Source organism: Hyperolius riggenbachi, chromosome 3 (assembly GCF_040937935.1).
Source record: "Hyperolius riggenbachi isolate aHypRig1 chromosome 3, aHypRig1.pri, whole genome shotgun sequence".
Taxonomy (NCBI): domain Eukaryota; kingdom Metazoa; phylum Chordata; class Amphibia; order Anura; family Hyperoliidae; genus Hyperolius; species Hyperolius riggenbachi.
Window position 1 is genome coordinate 283,321,059 of NC_090648.1, and position 13,929 is coordinate 283,334,987.

A 13,929-nucleotide genomic window follows, 5' to 3' on the forward strand; every position below is an offset into this window, starting at 1 on the left:
CTGGCTACTGTGTTGATCATTTGCCGTTGATGCTTTTTGAACCACAGACCAGGAATAAGAATGCAGTTTAGGTAATCTGAATTAATAATGACTACCCCAACTTCATACTTGATCCATGAGTATGTCTTAAGCTGCTGACTAAAGATCAGCAAGACAGTAGGCTCATGTCATTTTTTTACAAGTAGCACATGGCAGCCTCTATATTTCTCTAACTACATGTTCACTTTATGTGATGCCTATTAGGTTTGATAGACTCTGCACCTGTGCATTATTGTATGCACCTGTAGACAGAGGTTTTGCTATTACTTTGGGTGCGATCTGTCAGAAAGGTCTCTCTAATATGCTGAAGAGGGTATTCACATGTCATTGTGCAAAGAAGAAAAACAACATAGTAAGTCTTCTGCTCTCAGTTTTTCATTTTTTGAAAGCTTCCAGAAATTGCCTCAGAATCAAGACAAAAGACAAACGTAAGAATGGCTTTGGTGGTGAAAAGTCTTTTTACTAAGATTAGATTACAAACATAAACATTTGGCTACTCACAAAGTCTAGCGCTTCATTTGGCTTTTCACAAAATCCGAGAGCTTCAGTCACTATATCAATAATGTTGGTGTTCGGATTTGGGATCCTGTGTTTGGAAATCAGAATTATGCCAAACACCGCACTTCAGCACCAAAGCTAGTGAGCACGGTCACAGGGAGGATTCTTAAGTGTTTCACATGACTCAAATGCTTCCTCCTTCCAGCTTGGAAGGAGGAAGCATCAAAGTCATGTGAAGGGCAGTGTGAACTGCATCCCCATGACCCTGCCCATTAGCTTGGGTGCAGAAGTGCGGTGTTTGGCATAATTGGGGTTTCTAAATGCAGGATCGCAGATTCAAACACCAACACTATATATCATGCACTGCACTATGATCAAGGCATGGTGCCCCTTCTTAGGATCCAATGTGTACCCCCCAAGCTTGGCCAATATAGTGCTTCCCACCATTCATACGCCATACACCATAACCTCTGCCTCCTTCAGCTCCCCGACACCCCCTCACCATGTTGTGGAGTAGTGCAGTGGAGCACTATATTTTCCTCTTTCAGCCTTGCTTCTTATCTCCTCTGCTTTTTCCTTCAGGTGCACACTATATGCTGTTACATACATGCCTCTGCCCTCCAGCTCCTGATATCATGTGGTTGGGTACACATTACATAGCCATGTGTAATAACATGGAAAAGATTTACAAGAATAAGCTTACTACATGTAGTGAAATAGGGCTTCTGAATATAAAACAAAAGAAAAAGAAAACTCAAAAGCTACATTACCCAAAGGAGAGGCTAATAATATTGCTTACTATGCATCATATCAGAAATTGACATAATTTATCCTATATGATAATCAGTAAGTATCTCTTTGTCCCCTGCACCTGTGTCCGTGCGTTTGCACTACTGCGCATGTGTAGCACGGACAGCTGTCGGGACAGGAGGAGGACGGGGCCAGGGGGCCGGGGCAGGCCTGTGCACGGGTGAACGTGCGCACATGCGTGCTGACATGCGGCAGTCACAGGGGCAGGAGGGGAGGGGGGTTGTGAGGGAGACATCTGTGCTCGTTGGGCATACCTCAGTACAACCCACCCAGGGGCTGGAACTATGTGCACATCCATTTGTGCATAGATCTGTTTGAATCAAAAAATCCACAGTGCTAAAGGATAAAAGTATATTACATTTTATTATTAATTATGGCAGTGAATCATCAATTGGCATCTGCCCCTTTAGGCCCTATTTCCTCCAACACACATACATCACAGTCACCCCCCCCCCCCCCACTGCAATGAGTTAGGATTGAAAAAGAGGGGCAAAAAATTGAGTAACAGCAAAAGGTCAATCAATTTCAGCTGATTACTATAAAAAACTCAATAAATAGATAAAAAGCTCATAAAAAGTATACAATTCAATAAATTCAAAATATATGCCAAGTTGTCTCTGTGTTATTCTTGACAGTTTTACTTTCTACAAATATGGGCTAGCTATCAGTTTGAAGACAACTGAAAGCATAAATCTGATGAGCAATTAAAGTGATTTGTTTGTTTTTTTCCCTAGGGCTGCAGCAGAAAAATGTATAGCTTCCTGCGTGGATCTAAACAGTTACAGGTTTTGCGGTTTCTAGGAATCTCTATTGGTGTTACTCAGATTCTAGCAATGATTCTCACCATTACGTTACTGTGGGCTCTGTATTATGATCGGAAAGATCCCAAAACAGATCAAATCCTGCCTCTGAACTTGGAAGGTGCACAGCACTTCTGTCACCCAGGGGAGACATTACAGCCAAACCTCTCAAGAACTTCTGATCAAAGGACTACTGCCAATGGACTAAAAACATACCTTGAAATGGACGAATTGTGACTAATAGGCACATTCATGTTTGCTGTGTAGGTGCAACATTAGTTTCACTAGTTTTGTTCTTCCGTAGAATTTGTGGTTATATTTATTTATGGAATGCATTTTGCTACAAGGAATGGAGACGGGTAATTAACTGACTGAAATGCACACTGATAAAATGATGAAAGTGATTTAGCAAGCCAGTGACTGATAACCGCTGATCGTAGCATTTATTGGCACAAGTCTGGTCGCTCACCTGCCAAATAGTCAGACAGTATTCTGAATGTATTATTAAATATTTGCTATACTTACTGTTACCATTGACTGATCAAAATGAATGAGTTTATCTGAGCTCAACGGACGCTGTCACTAAAAGCAATGGAAAAGAGAGCCTATTCGTATTCCCATTTTAGCTAAATGTGTGGCTGCATTACAGAGAGTAAGGAATGTAAGAATGGGCTGTATGACTTCCCTTCCCCGCCTTCAAAAATACACCATCTCTGCATTTCATAGTGTTTTCATAGTGTGGTATCCTGTACAGTCTATGAAACATGTTAGACTGTCAAAGGTTCCAATGCTCAGACCATAGCCCATATTCAATTCATCTTTCTCCTCAGTTTTCTCACAGGTGATAATTTTTCATATAACCTACAAAATAATTTTCAGTACCTAATGTATACATTACTAAAAGGAGGTAAAACAAAAGACGCTTATTTTGAGTATTTACTTGTTGCTGAGGGTTTAGAAGGTATTTTATTGGTGAGGTGTGAAATATATCCTATGAGAAAGCTCAGGAGAAAAGATAATTGAATGAGGCCTACAGTTAGGTCAATAAATATTTGTACAGAGATAACTTTTTTCTAATTTTGGTTCTGTACATTACCCAATTAATTTTAAATGAAACAACTGCACTTCAGCTGTATCTGAGTTGTTCCGTTTAAAATTCATTGTGGTGATGTACAGAACCAAAATTAGAAAAAAAGTTGTCTCTGTCCAAATATTTATGGACCTAACAGTATGTCATTAATGCAATTACACATTTAGCTAAAAGTGAGGCCAGTGGAATGCTCCAATCAAAATGCTTGCTATTACTTTTTAGTAATTTCCAGGTAATGAAACGTTATTTTAATGTTAAGAAGAGTAAAAGGTCCTGTGAAAAGAAATGCTGGAGAAGAGTTTATTGAATCATGGCTATTGTACTATATGAGGTAATTCTACTTCTACATCTCTGCGTTATCCATGCAGCAATTTTTTTTAACCATCTTGTTTATGGGGTAGAGACATTCGTTAGAAAGGAGGACCCTTTCTCAGATAGCTTCATTAGTCACCTTTGTCCTGTTTTGTTCTAAATGTGTAGCTAGCAGAGGCTATTTGATTTGAATTGAAAAATGGAGATTAAATAAAGGATTATGGACCTTAAGCCTAGTTCACAGTGCTCAGTTGTGTTGCAGAATAATTTTACATGTCAACACACTGCCCATGCAATTCCATGAGCCTGTTCACAGTACTGCATTGTAACTGTTCGTGTTATCCTATCTCGCTGCAAGCAGGCTTAGTCCAGTCTCCATTGCAGTTCACACACATTTTAATGCATGTTTTATGCAACTGACCACTGTTAATCCAACCTTATTCAATTCATTTTTTCTCCTATGATTTCTCCTAGGTGATATTTTTACACCTTATCAATAAAATGCTTTTTATGTCACCAGCAAAAAAAATAAATACCGGAATTATTTTGACAGTACTTTTTCACCCACTTTTTACTACATTTTCTAAAAGCAGAGTGCTGAAAAGTTATTTTAAACAGAAGATAAAAAAAAATCTCATAGGAGAAAACTTAGCAGAAAAGTAAATTGAAGAAGGGCCTATAGGTGATTAGACATGCACAAAATATTGTATGTATTTCTTCATCAGATCTAAATGAAGTGTTTATTGAAGAGAACAAAGCAAAATTGTAGTGTATGTACCTATGGGAAAATGCAATACTTATGTCATTAATAATAGTAAACTATAGACTCGATCACCTAATATCTTGATGTTATATTGTTCTACACAACAAAACTCCTATGATGCTGAAGTAGTGCTTTATGTAATTGATGGCCTTTACAACATCTACTTACAAGTAACTCCCATTATGCAGGTTATATCGCATAACATACAGGTTATTGTCTGAATAATCCTTGACCATGCTGATAAGGAATTCACAGAATGCAGCAACATTAAATTATATGTTTATATGTTGTTGCTCCCTTGACATCCATAAAAGCAGTTTGCATTGCCACTGACAAATGTCAACAGTGTCTCAGCATACAGTGGAGCAACATACTTCTCTGACCACTAGTGAGGAAGGCACACCATTAAAGAGGAACTTCAGTTATCTAGAAAATCCCTCATGCATATTTTTGACCATCTTCTGATTAGTTTTACTTTAGACCTCTATTAAATTCAAAATTGGGCAAGACAAATTCTGAAGGCAATCGTGTTGAATGAACATTTCAAGTTGAAAAAGAAAAAAATCCCTTGTGGTGTATCTTTTTACCTTTGCATGCATACATAAGACCTCTAGAGCAGTGTCCCACAACCCTGCCCTCAAGCCCCACCAGCAGTGCATGCTTTGTGGAAATCCACAGAATTAGCCAAGTCAATTACCTCTGCTGAGACGCTAATTATACCACCTCCAAATGCTTGTGGTTTCCTGCAATATATGCACTGTTGGTGGGCCTTAAAGACAGGATTGGGAAACTGTGCTCTAGAGCCTTTCTTTCAAAGGTAGGAGAATGGGGTCCTGCACCTACTTCCTGTTAACTATGAGTCCCAACTCCCAAAAGTAGTTTAACATATAATGTTCTACCAACTTTGTGTTTTGCATGGTTATGCCTGACTCTCCTGGCCAGCAACTAAACCCAGAGAGAATGGGAAGTAAGTTAAATTTCAGATCTAAGCATGTTGGATCCATGAAAAAAAAAGACATTTTGTTCAGCGTTTTGCACCTACAGTACACAGTATACTGTTAGTCAGTTATTATGCACCTTGTTAAATTCTGGCTCTACTTAGCTGTTAAAGTTTTAGTAGCCTTAGATATGTTAAAGCAAGCATGAACTCGACTTTCTTCACTTGATAAAGTCTGTTATGTTTTGTACCAAAATAACAGCATTTGCACACTGTTCTCTCATCTTGCTGGAGAGCATTATGTTTCTGTTTTGTGAAGATTTTGTGCCTTCTGCAAGTTGTGAAAATACATTATCTGTATAGTTACATTATCTTGTACACTATAGGGGCACAGCAAGGTCAGGCAGTTAGTCTGCATTGCCAGTATCATACTATGAAGCTTGACTTTAAAAAATTAGTTTCACTAAAAACAGCATGAAATGTGTAAACAATAGGTATGTGCAGTAGTGATTTTGTGGGGCAATTCAATCATAGCTTCTGGTTGTAAAAATATTTCTGAGATCAGGAGCACTTCAATTAGTCTTGAATATCCTGATTGTGATTCAATGTCTTCCCACTGTAAATCCGCACCTTACCCTGATTTACATTATTACATCTGGGATGCCATCATCTTAACTGCTGGCAAAGTGAATCACTATGGGATATCCCCCTCCCCCATTGTAGTGAGGAGAAATGTCAGTTGATCTCCCAGAGTGCACTGGGGCAGAAGGCTGTGTGACATCGGGTTTAGGTTATGCACCAAATATTCAGTAATATATAGAAGCATTTCTGATGCTGAAACCAGGATAATTAACATAGAAGCTGACATCCAGATTTTTTTTTTAAGTTATGCTATGAGTCATTATGGGTCCTTTTTAGGGTGACAGTTAACGGCTGTATCTCACTAATAATGGAAGAAGGAAAATCACAGTAACTAACTTCCATTGTCATCCCACTATGGGAAGTGTGACCATACTGAATTTTTTTCAGCTGATTCTGCAGGAAAATACAAGAAATTACACATTCGCAATGGTACAGTAATATCTGCATTTCACTTTATACAAATATGGGATAGAACTTTACTTTTACATTTTCCCTGGAGTTACCATTTCAACTGTAGCATAGCTGCATTCCAGCAATTCCTTGCTAGCAGTCTGTCTCTTGTGGTTTGTGCTTTGACTTATAGAATCACTACCTTCTGATTTTATCTTAGACTGCAAAATGGGAGGACCAGTTAGTTGAAGTAGAGTTGGTGGTGGCCATTTGTAACATGAATCACCAAGATAAAACCTGTTATCTGCAGGATGCTGTTTTTGAGTGGAGTGACCTCAGTGTCTTCCCCCTGCAGGGATGAATTTCTATTGGTACAGTTTCATTTTTCCCAGAGCTTAACTTTAATTTTCACCTGGAGTTTTCTAAAAGAGGAAGAGGTTATAAAGTAATGTAAAATGGGTGTTATCGATGACCTCAAGACCTGAGTATGTCCAACGACTGTTTAATGTTTGACCCAGTTTAATAGCTAATGAGAACACATTTTTTAGGTCAGATCCACTTCAAACATATTATAATGAATCATACATATCATATGAGTTTAACCTAATTTTGAAAGAAATTATTCTGCAAGAGAACATTTAGCATATATGTCCCCTCAAGCCTTACATCCGTCTAGCTGATGTACAGTAACTATAAAGATTTAAGTATTTTTTTGTGTGTCCCTATTTAGGTAAGCTATTTTGGTAAAGTGCAGATAACCTTTAAGTTTTATCTTAGACCTAAATTTATATATACTGATACATGTGTAACTGAGAGGCAGTTATAAGAACATGCTTTATTTAATAGAAAACATCACTAGCCATATTAGAGAAATCAGTGCTTGATCTGTCTTGAGGGAAATCATGTTCCAGATTGCATATGTAAATTGCTAGAAAAGCACATTTTTAAATTGATACCTTTCATGAATTTTACAGCACCTTAACCTTACTTGCTAATGTGTCAAATTGTTTTGATTTCTTCCACTTTCATTTATCACTGCCAGAGGCACATTCCTCCTAAGCTGGAAAATCAAATACCTATAAAAAGTTATATCTTACTTAGCATAAAATAAAATGGATCTCGTCTATGAGAACATTAGTACTGAAGCAACAGCCCATCAGATTTCCACTGTCATTCTTTGTGGCGCAGTATTAGCGTCCCTTTACCTAAATGTCTCTGAATGACAGTCCTGGTTAGTGAGCAATGGAAATATTTACAAAAGCATTTGCCTAAGGATTTTTATAAACTGTAGATTCAGCTTTCAAAATCAGCCAGTTGAGCTTTTTTATTTTAAGTTATACCTTTTCTTCTTTTGAACTGCTACCAATTTAGCAGTTCACTAGTTAACCTCCCAGGGCCAACACACTATAATAATGTTAACATTTTATAGCTCCTTTCTCTTATCTGATTTAAAGCGTTTTAGAGCTGCAGCCACTAAGGACACACTCAGTAGGCCATCCTGGAGTTTTAGATTTTGAGTATCTTGCCCACCAAACTTCTTACTGAATAGGTAACTGGCTCTAGCCAGGATTCGAACCATGGTCTCCTGTGTCAAAGGTGGTACATCATATTCTACTGAACTTCATGTGCTGTCATTAGAAGTCAAAAGTCCGTCTCTTCTTCTTTTTGGCCAGATGCATCCATTGAGTGCTTCTCTATGGTTTAATTACCATCCTTGTTGATCCAAAATGGTCTAGCTTCATTTTTTTGCAATTCAATGATTTTGAAACTGGAGGTCAAAGGGGAACTGAAGAGAGAGGTATATGGAGGCTGTCATGTTTATTTCCTTTTAATCAATACCAGTTGCCTGGCAGCCCTGCTGGTCTATTTCTCTGCAGTAGTATCTGATTAAAACCAGAAACAAGCATGCAGCTAGTCTTGTCAGATCAGACTTATAAGTCTGAACCACTGAAACACCTGAGCTGCTGCATGCTTGTTCAGGGGCTATGGCTAATAGTATTAGAGGCAGAGGATCAGCAGGGCTGCCAGGCAACTGGTATTGTCTAAAAGGAAATAAACATGACAGCCTCCATATACCTCTCTCTTCAGTTCCCCTTTAAGTGGCTTAGTATAGCTTAAGTAATTAGAATGCTGTCATTTCCAGCTGTCAGATGGACTAAAGTAAGGTAGTTGCCTTTTGAGTTTTACTTTACGGATCGATAGTGGGCAATCACTGAACAGTATTTTAAGATGTACCAGATTCTTACTTTACAGCCTCAGATGATGGTCACCATGGTATAACCTCTTATATTTTAAAGTCCAATACTGACTGTATAATTCTCTTTAGTGACCAGAGAGGTGACGAGAGCAAAGCAACTCCACTGAGTGTGGACTGGAAGACAGCAAGCTATGAATGCATAAAGGATCCCTGAGCAGTCTAGTGAATTAATCTTTCAGCCACACATACTATAGATCCACAGTGATCATCCATTCGGCTAGATATACTGAAAATCCTTGTCAAACCTTGTCCTTAGTTCTTCTCTTATAGAACAGAGCTGATATAATCCTTCATCTGTGTTCCATTCTTTGAATTGTACAGCAGATATGATTCCTACCTCATGATGTTTTGCAATTTTGTACAATACATTTCCCTTTCTAATATAGGAATGTGACGTGTGGTTACGGAATCCTTAAGAGTCTAAGAGCTATACTACTGTATCTGCGATGCCTACAGGGGTTTTTAATTAACACTGTAAATATTTATTAAGGGGAGATTGAACTAAAGACCATTTAATACGTCACAAACAACCAGTCATATCCAGAGTAATTAAGAAATGATTAAGACACATAATGACTGGATTTTAACTCTGGCTCACTTCGCATCACTACACTTCACCTATAACAAATCACTAGTATGATCCGCAACAACTCTCTGTGGTATACAACATAGAAAAGGCCATATATTCAAGCTGTGGGTATAATTCTATTTTATATACTGTAAGACATTTATTTTATTTAGGGAGTTTGTATGTTAAAATTCAAACTGGATTTCAAAAGATTTTTATGGTAAATATGATTTAGTATGTATTAGTAATATATATTTCATAGTAAACTTAAATATTTATGAGCTTACATTAGGACAGAGTACATTTATTGGCGCATACTCTTCCCTGTAGCATAACCAGTTTTACCCATTGCAGTGGCATTAATACCAAACATCTTAGATGTGCTGGATGATCCTTATGTGCTATAACTAACTTCAATATTTAATGAGATATTTAACTAATAACATCTGTTTTATGTGTACCCACAGGTTTTGTTGAAACAGACTCTTGCCGTCTCTGCTAACAATGTTGGAGAGGAAGGCTATTTTCTGCTTATTTATAGTCAGCCACTAAAAATCAATAACCAGTGTTTTTTGTACCTTCCATCTGTTCTCTAAAAGAAGGGAATATTTATATTTAATAAGGCAAACAGCAATGAGCAGTAGCCAGCAGTCACTATTTTGCACTGATCAGTTTACTGTAAAATAACATTTAATTGGTTTTCCTAACAAATAGATTTAACCATAGGTGAAATAGATTGTTATGCAGTACGGTCAAGATTCAGGGACAAGCAAAACGTGACCATGACAAGGAAAATCAGAAAATAGTGTAGGAAAAACTACCTAACATGCTGCTCATTAGTATAGTTCCCTTTTGTGATGTACATACAGATATCCACCGGCACTGGTGCTCACAGGCTATGGAGAGCTCCCTGTTAAGCGCTGAGCAATAAACATTAATTTGTTACAAAAGATTGTTATGAATACCAGACTGCCTCTGAGTGAACGTTCAGATTCTTTGGCATCATCTCCATGACCTCTCTTCATTGGAAAGTAATGTTTATTCTGCTCTAGTTAATGTACACATAGGTGTTTACACACTCTGCTAGTTGTGTGTGGAAGCACCACAGGAGACTCAAAACCTGGGATGTTCTGTTATGTAAATTACAACTTTCCAAGAGAATCTTTAAATTAACCTGTGTCCAACTGTTTATGGAATGAGGTTAAGGCCAGAATTTTAAATTGTACCTACCGCTTCCTCCCTCACTATATTGCTCGCATTGGTCCACTGTCCTAAACTAATGTCCACTAATCTGTGACCAGAATCACATGAGATAGTGGAAGGGATAAAGCTTTGGATGTGAGCGTTTCCACATTAGAGTGTTTCATGTTTTTTGGGGCTTATAAGATGCTTTTGTAGAAAACGGACAATGCGCAGAGGCATTGACTAACAAAATATTTCAAAGCATGAGGATCTGGCAAAGATGTTTGTATTCAGAGGGTGGACATTTTGTTTGAAATCTTTTCAAAAATGTAATCTATGAAGTCAAATCCACCTTTCCCTGCACTGCCTTCAGTAAGATGAATTTTGTTTCCTTTGGGTTACATTATTTCACAAATTATTACTATTATATAGGTGTGACAAACAATACATTTCTCTTTTACACTATTTTATAAGGTCGTACATATAGCAGAATCTTTAAGGCCCCTTGCACACTACAAATCCAATTTGCGATTTCGATTTCCGATTCCGATTTTCCCTGGATGGTATCAAAAGAAGAAAAACAAAATCGCATCAAAATCAGAATCGCATGTAGTGTGCAAGGGGCCTTAGGCTTAGATTATAGTTCTGTTTTAAAGTGAAATTCCACTTTTACTGAGAAAAAATAATCTCTTCAAGTTAACTTTACAAACTGCTAGGATTAATGCCACACATTATTTCAGACTACTTACCTTATACATTTGAATTTCTTTGCTTAGCTTCATATTGATTAGCACAGACACTGTCAAGACTAGCAATGTCAGAGCTTCCTGCCTTCTTACTCAGTTTCTGCAGGTCTGGAAAACAAGCAACTTCCGGCTCTTTGCCTGTACTGAAAACTAGTATAACCCATAGTACAAACTCCAAACTAGAAAATAAAGTTGGTCGTCATTTTACAAAAAAAAGTAATCATATCTGGCTGCAGATTAAAAGTGAAAAGTACTTTTTAGTCAGAAAAATTGCACAAACATATATGCAGCACTGTGCCCATTCACACTATGCAGTGCAGGTGGCTGTGAGCAATACTAGAAGAAAAAGCTGTGAACATTGCTTTCCTGTACAGTACTGGCTTTCATTATTCATTATGTGCACAGCATAATGCATTAAAATGTGTCTTGCCATACCTTCCTGCAAATCACAATACAGTACATTTATTGAAACCTTCCCCCAAAAAACACTACAACTTAAAATTGTAATTTGTTGTGGATCGTGCTGAACTGCAGCACAGCATGTGTAATGCAAACAGGATGTACATATTGATAGATAAGTAAAGTATAAAAATCTAATAGTGAGTCTCTAAAGCTTTACATATTTTCTTACAGAGATTCATTACATTTTATTGTATATTCTGTGTAGAGTACTAAATTCAGATGATTTCTTAATTAATACGTTTGATAATATGCTGTTGAGGCCTCCATATTAGGCATTTTATAAACGTGTATTAAAGAATGATGCTGACAATCCATGGGTTAACTGCTGTAATATGATGTAAAACTAATTTATTGCTGCTGTTCAAAGCATGTAATGGAATGGCATTGTATTCACTAAATGTCAGATGTACTATAGCTGAGTGGATGCAGAAAAAAGGATTGATTATAGATAGCAAATAATTACTTTAGTATAATGAGTAACTTATCTATAAAATTAAATATGAGCAAGAATGTGTGGCAAGAAAATTGTGATGTCATTTTAAATAACATCATGGAAATGCATTCTTCCTACAGAAGCTCAAGTTGAAATAATAGGCTTATTAAATAATTTTGAGTGCAGAATGCAAAGTGTTTTAACCTTTAGCTGTCACAATTTTTCTAGTTCTCACTGCTCAGAATTGATGAAAAATAAATTCTTATTGGCCCTTCAAAATGTTTGCACTTTGTGCATCAAAACCGATCCTTGCACTGCCTTATTAGAGGAGATTTTAAGGATAACTATTCTTAATATACTTACCCACATAAATATGGTTATCTGATTGCCCCCTCAAAGTGCATGAACATATAAACTACGTAGGATATCCAGGTACAAAGATATAGCCATTTTGGCCTACTGCCACATCAGTACTTAATTGTGATATAGCTTTTTGTCTACTAAAGGGAAAAAAAGTAGACAGGAAATAGGTTTCAATTGGCAGTGGGTGGGATCATGAATAGCAATCAATAGTTGTGATGTTGTCATCTCTACCCTGACTAGTAGGATCACTATTGCTTACTACTGCTAGCATGGATCGGAGAGGCACCATGTCACAGTGGGTACAACTCTAACATTTTAGGCAGGCAATCTAGCAATTTAGGTAGGCATTCCAGTTTCTTTGTTTTAGGTTTTTCTTTCTTCTTTTTTTATTGGGGGGGGGGGGCAGATAATTGTACTGTAAGTACATTTTTCAAGGATAATTCTACCTTTCAAAACCTTTTTATTGTTCATTTGTATGAGATGGGTTACCATAATAAACAACTTCATAAATAAAGTTCAATATTAGTTTTGTGCTGCTATGTTTAAATAGTTTTTTCAAAATTCCATTGTGCCCAGTTAAAATGTTAAGATTTTTAAGATTTTTCGTATTTGAGTGCATGTTCATACTCAAACCTGGTATGGTGATCATCATACAGTGCTACTACTACAATTAGTATTTTTCCAGAGTACTTGTAGCTGCCTACGAACAGAGGCTGGCTCATAGGTGAGCAAGCAGGCTATGTAAGTATGTGCTATAAAGCCACACTGTCAATTAGTGATGTACCAAGCTTCACAGGACATGTTCATGACCCAGCCTGTCTTCCTAACTATAACTTAGCCTTTGTTTCAGTCACATGCTGATAAGTTAGTGCAAATTCAGTTATAGTGAAATATGGGGTTCTACTCTTTAAACCAGGAAGGAGATTTTTGCATGTGTACTTTCTGCATACTCAATTTTTTATACAAGTACTGCAGAAAGACTGGTAAGGCTGCCAAGAATGATAGAACATTTTGCTGTGAAAAACAACTGCACTTATCTACTTTATCCAGCAGGAAACCATTCTCAAATCACATTATCCTCTTACAGCTCAAAGCATTATGATTGGCCAAATAGTGTGGTCTACAACTTAATGGAAACCTAACAGTTTGAGAAGGCACCAACCACCGATTGAATTTCCCTAGCAGTTTTCTGCTGGGTCCCCTAAAGTAGACTAGTGTAAAAAAAACTTGCTGTTTGCAATAGGTTTAAAAACAGTTACATAATCGGCTGAGCAGCAACTGGAACAATTAATGCAGGTAACAGAAGCTTAGTGATTTGCCATTTTTGGACTTGACAAGACTGAACAATTATTATTTTTTATATATCTTGAGGCAATGGCCACAGATATTAAAATAACATCTATGGTATGTAGTAAGTGTACGCTATAAAATACTGAGATCCCTCTGTTTTGGTGAAGGAAATGCCAGGTTATTTTAAGGGGGTTCTAAAGTGCTTATTAAATGTATTCAGTATTAATAATATTGTTTTACATTTTTGCCTTTGAGATAAATATGACATTTTATATATGAACATTTTTTGAGTCTTTAACTGATTTATTGTCAGAAAGGAAAGTTGGAAGTATTTGGCATTTATGAAA

The 13,929-nt window shown here is 37.1% G+C and overlaps 1 protein-coding gene across 6 annotated transcripts in view; it reads left to right on the forward strand.

Annotated features, from left to right (window-relative positions):
• TSPAN12 (tetraspanin 12) overlaps positions 1 to 12,812 on the forward strand; it is a 310,496-nt gene extending 297,684 nt beyond the window's left edge. For all 6 annotated transcript variants that reach the window (XM_068276411.1, XM_068276412.1, XM_068276410.1 and 3 more), the window contains one exon: positions 2,082 to 12,812. In XM_068276411.1, coding sequence (XP_068132512.1) covers positions 2,082 to 2,384 — 303 coding nt within the window. In that variant the 3' untranslated portion in view covers positions 2,385 to 12,812. The remainder of the gene's footprint in view (positions 1 to 2,081) is intronic.
• The last annotated feature ends 1,117 nt before the right edge of the window (positions 12,813 to 13,929 follow it).